Source organism: Coloeus monedula, assembly GCF_965178545.1.
Source record: "Coloeus monedula genome assembly, chromosome: 28".
NCBI classification, from domain to species: domain Eukaryota; kingdom Metazoa; phylum Chordata; class Aves; order Passeriformes; family Corvidae; genus Coloeus; species Coloeus monedula.
Genome location: NC_138808.1, coordinates 4964089 through 4974230, shown reverse-complemented (window position 1 = coordinate 4974230; position 10142 = coordinate 4964089). Strand labels below are relative to the sequence as shown.

General features: G+C 60.2%; 1 protein-coding gene across 1 annotated transcript; it reads left to right on the top strand.

The window, feature by feature from the left end:
- Positions 1-1293: 1293 nt before the first annotated feature.
- GCK (glucokinase) lies at positions 1294-8481 on the top strand (the record flags this gene model as incomplete). The annotated part of the gene is made up of 10 exons (XM_082298246.1): positions 1294-1365; positions 3703-3865; positions 3986-4140; positions 4382-4501; positions 4592-4687; positions 5022-5121; positions 6808-6991; positions 7202-7357; positions 7991-8224; positions 8337-8481. Exons 1-10 carry the CDS (start codon positions 1321-1323, stop codon positions 8479-8481), a joined length of 1398 nt encoding a protein of 465 aa, XP_082154372.1. The 5' UTR covers positions 1294-1320.
- Positions 8482-10142: the final 1661 nt, after the last annotated feature.

The following is a 10142-nucleotide window of genomic DNA, read 5'->3' as shown; positions in this document are numbered from 1 at the left end:
TCCCCTATGGTGTAGTGACCCTCTGAGGAGGGGCCCCACGGGGGCAACAGCCTCCCCCGGGTGCTGGGGGACGCCCTGGGGACTGGGGACCTTTCCATGGGGCTGTTCTGCCCCTGGGTGGGGACCCCTCCATGGTGGTACTGACGAGGGGTGGGTGAACTTCCCGAGGGTTTTGGACCCCTCGAAGGGGTGAGGACCCCTCTATGGGTGGACACCAGCACAGGGGCAGGGCTGCCAGAGCCCTCCTGTGCCCCCAGGTTCTCCCTGCACAGGGGGCAGGTGAGGTATTGTGGGGTGACCCTGTGTCCCCTAGGCCCTGCTCTGCCACCCACAAAACCTCTGTCCTCCCCAGAGCCCCCTCAGTCCCCCATGGGGCTGTCACCCCAACACCCATCCAGGCTTCCCAGGGACCCTCCCCAGCTCTGTGTCTGAGGAGATGCTGCCACACACCAAGACCAGAAGGTTTTGGGGTCCACCCCTGCTCCTTATCCCATTTGGACCCCCATAGTCCCCTGTTTCCGCAACACTGGGTGGATGACGCGGCTCTGGGGGCGATGGGAGTTGCCACATCCTCGTCCTCAAATCCAGCATCCATCCCCGATCTGTTGCGACGCCTGGTGTCAATCCCAGCACCGCTGGATCCTTTCCCATCCTGGGGGCTCGGAGCACTTCCCAGTCGCCCTCGGCCCTCCACGGGTGTCTGTAGGCCGTGCTGTGTCCGCGGTCTCCATGGGAGCATGCCGGTTGCCAAGCCGGCCGGTGGAGTGCTTGCCACCACCATCGAGCCGTTGGTATGACAACGGGGACACGGGTGACCCGGGGCGTGGTGCTTCGCGTGACGGGGCCAGCGGCCCCTGCGGGGAGGGTCCTGGCCGAGCCTCGCCAACACACAGGGGGTCCCCAGGGGCTGCCAGAACCTGCTGCGTCGGGCTGGGACCCCCGCACCAACACCAGCCCGGGAATTTATTGACACATTGAGGAAGCGAGCGGGAGAGCGAGAGTGGAATCCCTCTGGAGCGAAGGATGTGGGGCGACAGCGCTGATCCCACCAGGGCCCCGGGCCCTGCTCCCTGCCCTTCTGCTTGAGGCCGGGGGTATCGGGACCCCCTCAGTGGGTGCCGGACTGGGGCGTCAGATGAGATAACGCAGCGAAAGTGGAGCATCCGCGTGTGGAGCGAGGGACGGAGCAGCCCAGCGCCTGCCAGACACCCTCCAGGACAGTGCAGGGGGCTCCCCCAGGCCAGGCACCACGGTGGGGGCACAGGGGCTGAGGGGGGCACGGCTTGGCCCGCAGCCCACCCCACCTCGCCAGCTGCCCCCATGCTGGATCACCGAGCCAGAATGGAGAGCAGCAGGAAGGAGAAGGTGAGGCCACTGCCAGGGCAATGCTGGGGGGCCGGGGGGGGGCCAGGGGATGCCCAGTGGGTGTGGGGAAAGGTGCAGATACTCACTGGGGTTCCAGCCTTCCCTGGAGTGAGCGTCCGGGTGCTCCCAGCATCTCCCAAGGTTCCAACAGAGGTAGCCAGGAGGATGGCTGGTGGGGAGGACACCAGCTCCCAGGCAGCCTGCAGGCAGCCCAGCATGCCCCAGGGGGGTCCCCATCCCTGAGGTCACCCCCCAGCACAGCATGGGCCCTACAGCACTGAGGGCTCACAATGGAGCTGGGAGCATTTGTGGGATTTTCTGCTGGGCTGGGATGCTCCCACCATCCAGACATCACCCTGGGCATCTTGCAGCCATGCAGCTGCATCCCTGGGATGAGATTGGGCCTGTCACCTCCTTCAGTTGGCTGTCATCGTTGTCACCGAGGCACCCAGCAGGATGGCACACGGCTCATCCCCAGTCAAAAACCAGTTGTTTGTGGGAAGCATCCTCTCCCAGATGGATTGAGCTCATGGGGTCATGGGTGAGGACAGTGGAGACATTCCCTGCTGCCGACTGGGACACCAAGGGGACACCAAGGAGACTCGGCACATGCTGAACCAGCAGAGATGGATGTCACTGGCCCCTGCAGCCAGTGGCCACATAGTTCCCAGCTCCATCCCTTTTGTGGGACGCATTGGAACACACCATTTCCATGGGACGCTGAGAGCCAGATAATGTCATGTGGGAAGAGCCAAATCCTGCCAGGGGAGAGCCAAGCCCATTGTTTTGAAGGCGAGTGAAGAGATGAGTAGGTACATGTGGTGCTGAGATGGAAAAAACATTGGAGGAATAAAATTTGGACTCCTGGGTGCCAGCCTTGGGAGGGGGACCCTCCAGCCGCGGCAGATCAGGTGTTCCCATGCCAAGCAGCCCCATGGGATGGATTAGCACTGAATACCTTCAGCCAACAACCCAGGAGAGATCAAATCCAGCTCCTTGCTTTTCCTGGCAGGATTTTTCCAGACATCCAGGGCCAAACACCCTCTGGATCAGGGCAAACCTCACCACAGTGCTGTTGTGGGTGCCCGGCTCCGTTCCAAGGGGTCCATGCTGCAGCCATGTCTCTTGGGGTTTTGTCTCCCAGCACCTGGGGGTCCAGGGCTAACGGACCCCCAGCACTCAGGACCAGGATGGAGTGGGGGGGTGCCAGGATCCCACCCAGCTGTGGGTGGCGGCTGAGGTCACAGGAGCTCTGCAGGGCCTCAGAGATATTTGGGCTGAGCCCCACTTGAGGGTTTGGAGGCCAAGGGATGGCACTGGGGGCCAGGCGATGTGCCAGGATGGAGGGCAGCTGGACTGAGCCGAGGCAAGGGGTGCCCCCAATGTTGGGATGCTCCACACCCCAAACGCTTTCTTGAGCCCCCTACCCCCAAAACCTGTCAGGAAACAGCAGCAGCCTCGAGGCAAACATCTGTGTGCGGCGAGAGCACTGGAGCCTCCCCAGAGCCGGTGACTAATGAGCCCTAATGCTGCCGACTGCAGCTGGTGAAGGAGTGCCGGCTCCAGCTCCATCTGACAGCCGGGGCACCTGGCCCCAGCTCTGCTGGCTAATGAAGGCTGCGCCGAGCCCGGGGTTGCTACGGAAAGGATAAACACGGATCCTGCTTGCCAGGTGCTTCCCTGGAGTGGGCCCTGCGGCTCTCCCTGGCAGCGAGGCAAGGCAGCAACCCCTGAGAATGTTCCTGCCTGCCTGCCCTCTGCCCCATATTAGCCCCACATTCAATGGGTGAAAAACGGTACCCATGATTCCCAGTGGGATACAGGGAGAAGGATGCTCCCAGGGGAACAAGGAAGACACACCAGCATCTTCATCATAGAAGAATCCCATGTCCTTGGTGAGAGATGCTGTACTCCTCAATGGCATGGCCAGAAGTGCTCCTTGCTGGGAATGAACCTGGGATTCATCAGGATGGGATGTCCCAGGTCACTGCTGGAATGGGGCCAGCTTCTACACAACCATCCCAAAAATTCAGCTGGGTGATAGAGATGGCAGAACCCCAGTGCCAACCCTGGTCCCCAGGGACCCCAGAGCTGACTGTGGCATCCTGCAGGCAGTACCAGAAGGGGACTTGGTGCCTTGTGACAGTCCTATGGATTCCCTGGTGCCTCAGTTCAGCTGGAGGAGAACAGCAGAGCAATAGGATAAGGCATTTCAGGGTGTCTGTGTGCCAGTGGGGAAAACCAGGGCTGGGGGAAGGAAAGCTTGACTATTTCTTGCAGTTCAGGCCCCTTGCATCCCATATCCCTCGTCCCTGGCTGATGCTGTGTTGTGTGCAGGTGGAGCAGATCCTGTCAGAGTTCCGGCTGAAGGAGGAGGACCTGAAGAAGGTGATGTACCGGATGCAGAAGGAGATGGACCGAGGGCTCAAGCTGGAGACACATGAGGAAGCTTCTGTCAAAATGCTGCCCACCTATGTCCGCTCCACCCCCGAGGGCTCTGGTACGGTGTCACTCCCAGTCCCTTGTGTCTCACCCCTTCCTCAGACCCCATCAAGCTCCGTGTGGAAGGCTGAGCCTACCTGGAGCCCATCACCTTCTTCCCTTCTCCCTGGCTTTGCAGAGGTGGGAGATTTCCTGTCACTGGACCTGGGTGGCACCAATTTCCGTGTGATGCTGGTGAAGGTGGGCGAGGGAGAGGAGGGGCAGTGGAAGGTGAAGACGAAGCACCAAATGTATTCCATCCCAGAGGATGCCATGACTGGGACAGCTGAGATGGTCAGTGGAGCACACGGGGCATCCCATCCCATCCCATCCCATCCCATCCCATCCCATCCCATCCCATCCCAGTCCCTTTCACAGTGTGTGTTTCAGTGGGGACACTGGAGGGGACACCTCCATCCCTAAGAAGCTGGGGGGTGGCCAGGCCTGGGGAACCCATGGTGGGGACAATGTCCATCCAAGGGCAGTGGGAGGGTGGGGACATCCCTTGGCAAAGGCTGGACCTCCTGTCTTCCAGCTCTTTGACTACATCTCCGAGTGCATCTCCGATTTCCTGGACAAGCACCAGATGAAGCACAAAAAGCTGCCCCTGGGCTTCACCTTCTCCTTCCCCGTGCGGCACGAGGACATAGACAAGGTGAGGGGGTGGCCGGGCAGCGTGAGGGCTTAGGGGTCCCCAAGCCTCAGCTACCCCCACAGCCCCATTTCGGTCTGACTCCCACTCCAGGGCATTCTCCTGAACTGGACCAAGGGCTTCAAAGCCTCCGGCGCGGAAGGGAACAACGTAGTGGGGCTGCTGAGGGACGCCATCAAACGGCGAGGGGTGAGAGGATCAGACGGCTGTGCCGGCACCGGTGCGGTGCCGAGACCCCAGCACCCCGGCTGTCCCTGCAATGGGCTCACTGAAGCCTGGCTGTGCCTGCAGCAGGGCCACTGGAGCCTAGTGTGTCCCCAGGAAGGGACCACTGGAGCATAGCTGTCCCCATGATGGGGCTGCTGGAGCCAAGTGTGTCTCTGGGCAGGGCTGTTCCATGTGTGTGCACACACGTGTGCGTGACACATGCCCAGGTCCTCACCCTTGGGGACTGTCCACCCCAAAGCCACCTGTTGTGGGACAGCCTGACCCCCCATGAGCCCACAATGGTCCCTGTCCCCAGGATTTCGAGATGGATGTGGTGGCAATGGTGAATGACACGGTGGCCACGATGATCTCCTGCTACTATGAAGATCACCGGTGCGAGGTTGGGATGATTGTGGGTAAGATGCCCCTTCTACAGGGACACCTGGCTGGGGACAGTGAACTGTCCCATGGCCCCGCTCCCCTGCTGCTTCCCCCATCCTTTTGGGGGGGACACACCAAGGATGGGGGGCTGGCAGTGGCACCCTGCTGGGGTGTCCGGTGGTTGGGACATTCGATGGTATTGCCTGGCCCCAGCACTGGCCCCTGGTTAGGGCACTTTGGGAGTAGAAAGAGGGTGGTCATCATAACAGGGCTGGTCCCCACAGGGCTGTTGGTGGCTCTGGCACTTCATCGTAGGGATAGGGACCCATGGAAGGCAGCTGGTGTCAGAGAGCCAGGTGGTGGGGGTGAGTTTGAACTCTGCTGGCTCCATCCCCTACTCCCTGCAGAGAGCAGCCCCCCACCTCCCCCAGCCCCTCACTATCATTTGTGCCATCAGCCATGTGCCAATGTGTCATCTGGGCTTCGCATCCCCTCACCGGGGTAAACACATGCTGGGATGTTGATCAGCTTCTTGGGGCTGGGCTGGCCTCAGCACAGTGCCCAGAGCCCCTGGGACCCTGCTGTGGGGACAAGTGGCCAGCCAGAGCTGTGGGGACACTGCAGGGGCGGGGAGCAGGAGGGATGTCCATCGCCATCACTGCAGGACAAGGACATGCAGCTCCAAGCACAGCCCTCAGCCATGATCAGTCACTGAATCCTGGTGCTCATGGAACAGCAGTCACTGGCCGTTCAGTCAGTTCTCTGAAATGAGGTCTAGCATGGAATCATGGAACTGTTTGAGTTGGAAAAGCCTCTAAGGTCATCGAGTCCAACTGTTCCCCAGCACTGTCAAGACCATCACTAACCCATGTCCCCAGGTGCCACATCCACATGGCTGTTGAATCCCCCCAGGGATGGGGACTTCACCACTGCCCTGGGCAGTCTGTTCCAGGGCTGAACGGACCTTCCCATGAAGGAATTTTCCCAATATCCAACAGAAACCTCCCCTGGTGCAACTTAAGACAGTTTCCCTTCTATCCTTGGAGCAACCTGGTCTAGTCAAAGGTGTCTCTGCCCAGGGCAGGGTGGTGGAATGAGATGAATTTTAAGGTCCCTTCAAACCCAAACCATTCCATGATTCTATATTTTGATGGTTTTATTGCATCCCAGTGCCGGGTGGAGTAGGGATACAGATTTGGGACCTATGTAGTAAGTTCCCAACCATCCTTGGTTCCAGCTTTCATGAAATCACAGAATGGTTTGGGTTGGAAAGGGACCTTACGGATTATCCAGCTCCATGCCATAGGCAGGGACAGCTTCACTAGACCAGGCTGTCCAGCCTGGCTTGTAACACTTCCAGGGATGGAGCAGCCATAGCTTCTCTGGGAAACTTGTGTTTGTCCCTACCACCCTCACAGGGAAGGATTTTTTCCCAGTATCCAATCTAAATCTCTCCTCTTTTAGTCTAAAGCCTTTCCCCCATGTCCTGGAGCCACCCTTGAAGTAGTTGTAGGCCATGGTGCCAGTCACCAGGTTGAGGAATGTCCCTCATCCATATGGGTCCCAACCCCTGTCCTGGCACATGTCTGGACCCTCTCCAGCTCTTCCCCATTGCTCCACAAGACTATCCCAGCTTTATCCCAGTTGGGATGGGAGGGCTGTGGCAGGGGGGTGTCACTGCTGCCCCCCTGCCGCCCAGACCCATCCCCACTTCCTGGCAGGGACAGGCTGTAACGCCTGCTACATGGAGGAGATGCACAACGTGGAGCTGGTGGAGGGCGACGAGGGGCGGATGTGCGTGAACACGGAGTGGGGGGCCTTTGGTGCCTCCGGGGAGCTGGACGAGTTCCTCCTGGAGTACGACCGCGTGGTGGACGAGACCTCACTTAACCCCGGTCAGCAACTGTAAGGAATAGGAGAGATCCAGTTCCTCTGGGCATCCCTCCCATCCCCTGCACCACACTGGGCTCAGCCGCCCAGCACGGGCATCCTTCGCCCTGGACCGTGCCCATGCACGGGAAACACATCCAGCAAGGAGGGGGGAAGGAAAGAGGGGGTGCTGTGACCCCTCAAATCCCAGCTCTGATGCCACCCCCTCGCCTCTGTCCCCCCCAGGTATGAGAAGATCATTGGGGGGAAATACATGGGGGAGATCGTGCGGCTGGTGCTGCTGAAGCTGGTGGATGAGAACCTGCTCTTCAATGGGGAGGCCTCTGAGAAGCTCAAGACCCGCGGGACCTTTGAGACCCGCTTCATGTCCCAGATCGAGAGGTACAAGGCTGGGGGGTGGCACCCCAAACCTGCCAGGCTGCATCGCACTGGGAGGTTTGTGCTCTCACTCCACACTGGTCCGGGAATACTGGGGAGTCTGTGCTCTCACTCTGCACTGGGCTGTCCCACATCAGGATCCTTCTATTCCATCATCCTATACCAGTCTGCTTTGACTGCCTCATATTGGGGTCCTTTATCCTGTTACTCCACACCAGCCTGCTCTGACTGTCCATCTTGGAGTCCCCACATCCTGCCACCCAAACCACAGTGTCCCATGTCACAGGCCCATCATGATGAGACATCATGATCCGATCATTCCATACCTGCCTGCTCTGTCCCGTTTGGGGTCCCCATGTCCCATCGCTCCACATTAGGGGGACCCACTTCCAGGTCCCTCTGTCCCATCACCCCACACCAGCCCTCTACAGCAGCACCATGTTGGGGTCCCCCATCCCATCACCCCACACCAACCTGCTCTGACTGACCCAGTTGGGGTTCCCCATCCTATCACCCCATACAACTGTCCCATGTGAGGATCCCCCATCCCATCACTCCCCCATCCCTCTCCAGCTGTCTCACCCAGAGTCCTCACCCCCCAGCCCTTGCTGACCCCCTTTTCTCCCCCCACCCCAGTGATTCTGATGACCGCAAGCAGATCTACAACATCTTGTCAGCCTTTGAGCTGCTGCCGTCCCGGACAGACTGTGAGATCGTGCGCCGGGTGTGTGAGAGCGTGTCCACACGCGCCGCCCAGATGTGCTCGGCCGGCCTGGCTGGAGTCATCAACCGCATGCGGGAGAGCCGCAGCCAGGACACCCTCAAGATCACTGTTGGTGTCGATGGCTCTGTCTACAAGCTCCATCCCAGGTGGGGATCTCCAGACCCTTCTCCCTGCTGACATCCCTATCCTCTCCCTTCATCCCCCAAGCCTTGACCCCGTTTGTGACCCCATTTGTGACCCCGTGTTCCCACTCCCCAGCTTCAAGGACCACTTCCACGCCACAGTGCGGCAGCTGACACCCGGCTGTGACATCACCTTCATCCAGTCAGAGGAAGGCAGCGGGCGCGGGGCCGCCCTCATCTCGGCCGTGGCCTGCAAGATGGCCTGCATGATGGGGCAGTGAGCTGGACTCAGGGGGGATGGCAGGGCCAGTGGTCCCGCTCGGAGCGCTACGGGAGCAGATACGGACGTGGGAAGGAGGCGGCTCCGGCCCCCCAATAAACGGGGTGTGTGTGGACTTCTCTGGGGCCACTTGGGCCACTGCTCCTCATGCCTCTCCCCCCATGCTGGCAGGGAGACCCCCATGGGGCTGCCCCACATGTATGAGGCAGCTGAGGAGCTTCCTATGCCCTCACACCCCCCTATCCTCACACAGCTGCAGCAAGGGGTGCTCCAGCGTACCCCAGCCCATTTGCTGGGGGAAAGACCCCCTCAAGGGGGTTGGCCTAGAGAAAAGGGGCACTTTGGGGGGTGTCAGGGTGGAGGATCTCCTCACCAGTGATCCCTGGGGTGCAAAGACTGAGTGCACCAGAAAGGGCCAGATGGAGGGGGGCATATTGGGGGGATCCTCTCTAGCCATGTTCCCACCCATGTTCCCTGAAAGGTCTGGGGCACCCCAGGGATTTGAGTTCACCAGAGGGTCTGGAGCAGAGTATTGGGGTCCCTTTGGGGGTCATGGGCACCCCAGGGTGTTGGGGTCCCTCTAAGGATCTGGCAGTACCGCAGCATATTGTGGTTCTCTGAAGACTCTGGAGGCAACCCAGGGTTTTGAGTCACTCTGAGGATCCGGAGCACCCCAGGGTGGAGGGGTCCTCCTGGGACACCACAGGGTGTTGGGATCCCTTTGGGGATTTGGGGCTCCCCAGGGTCTGGGGCCCACGCAGGGTGTTGGGGTCAGCGCTGGGGTATGGGGCTACCCCATGGTATGGGCTGTCTTGGGGGTCTGGGGTTATATCTGGGATATCTGGGGCCACTGCAGGGGTCTGGGGTCACCCTGGCACATGGGGGCACCCAGGATCTAGGGACCTCTCAGGGTGCTGGGGTAACTCTTGGGCATCCGGGACCATGTGGGGAGACTGGATCACCACAGGGTGTGGGGCCAACCTGGGGGGCTGGGACTACCAAGGGGTCTTGGTGTCCTCACAAAGCACAGGGTCACCCCACAGCTGGGGGGTGCATGTTGAGGGGCTGGGGACACTGCAGGGGTCTGTGTCACTCCAAGGGACAAAGCCACCCAGTGGTGCTGCTCCTGAAGCCCCCAGCCCCATGGGTGGCACTGGGATCCCCACAGCTCATTGCAAGAGGGGAAGGGGATCCCTCTGCTCTGCTTGGCTGCAGCCCTCAGCCAGCAGGATTCCCTGTGTTTTGATTGGCTGCAGCCCTCAACCAGCAGGATTCCCTGTCTTCTGATTGGCTGCAGCCCTCAGCCAGCCGGACTTCCTTTGTTCTGATTGGTTGGCACCAGAAAGACATCCCTGAGCTCTGATTGGTGGCAGGCCTCAGAGACCCACAGTCTCTCTGTTCTGATTGGCTGGGGGCAAACAGAAGTGATTCCCTGCACTCCAATTGGCTGGAATTAAAAAAAAAAAAAAAGGGTGTGGGATTCCCTGTGCTCTGATTGGCTGGGACTGAAGAAGGGATTCCCTGTGCTCAGCTGGGACAGTGCCCATGGCAGTGCCAGTGACAACTGTGTGACAAGTGACATTGTCAAGTGCAGGGACAGATGCAGTGCCAGGCATGGGGACAGTGACAGCCAGGGCCACCCAGGTGTGTGGAGGGAACCGC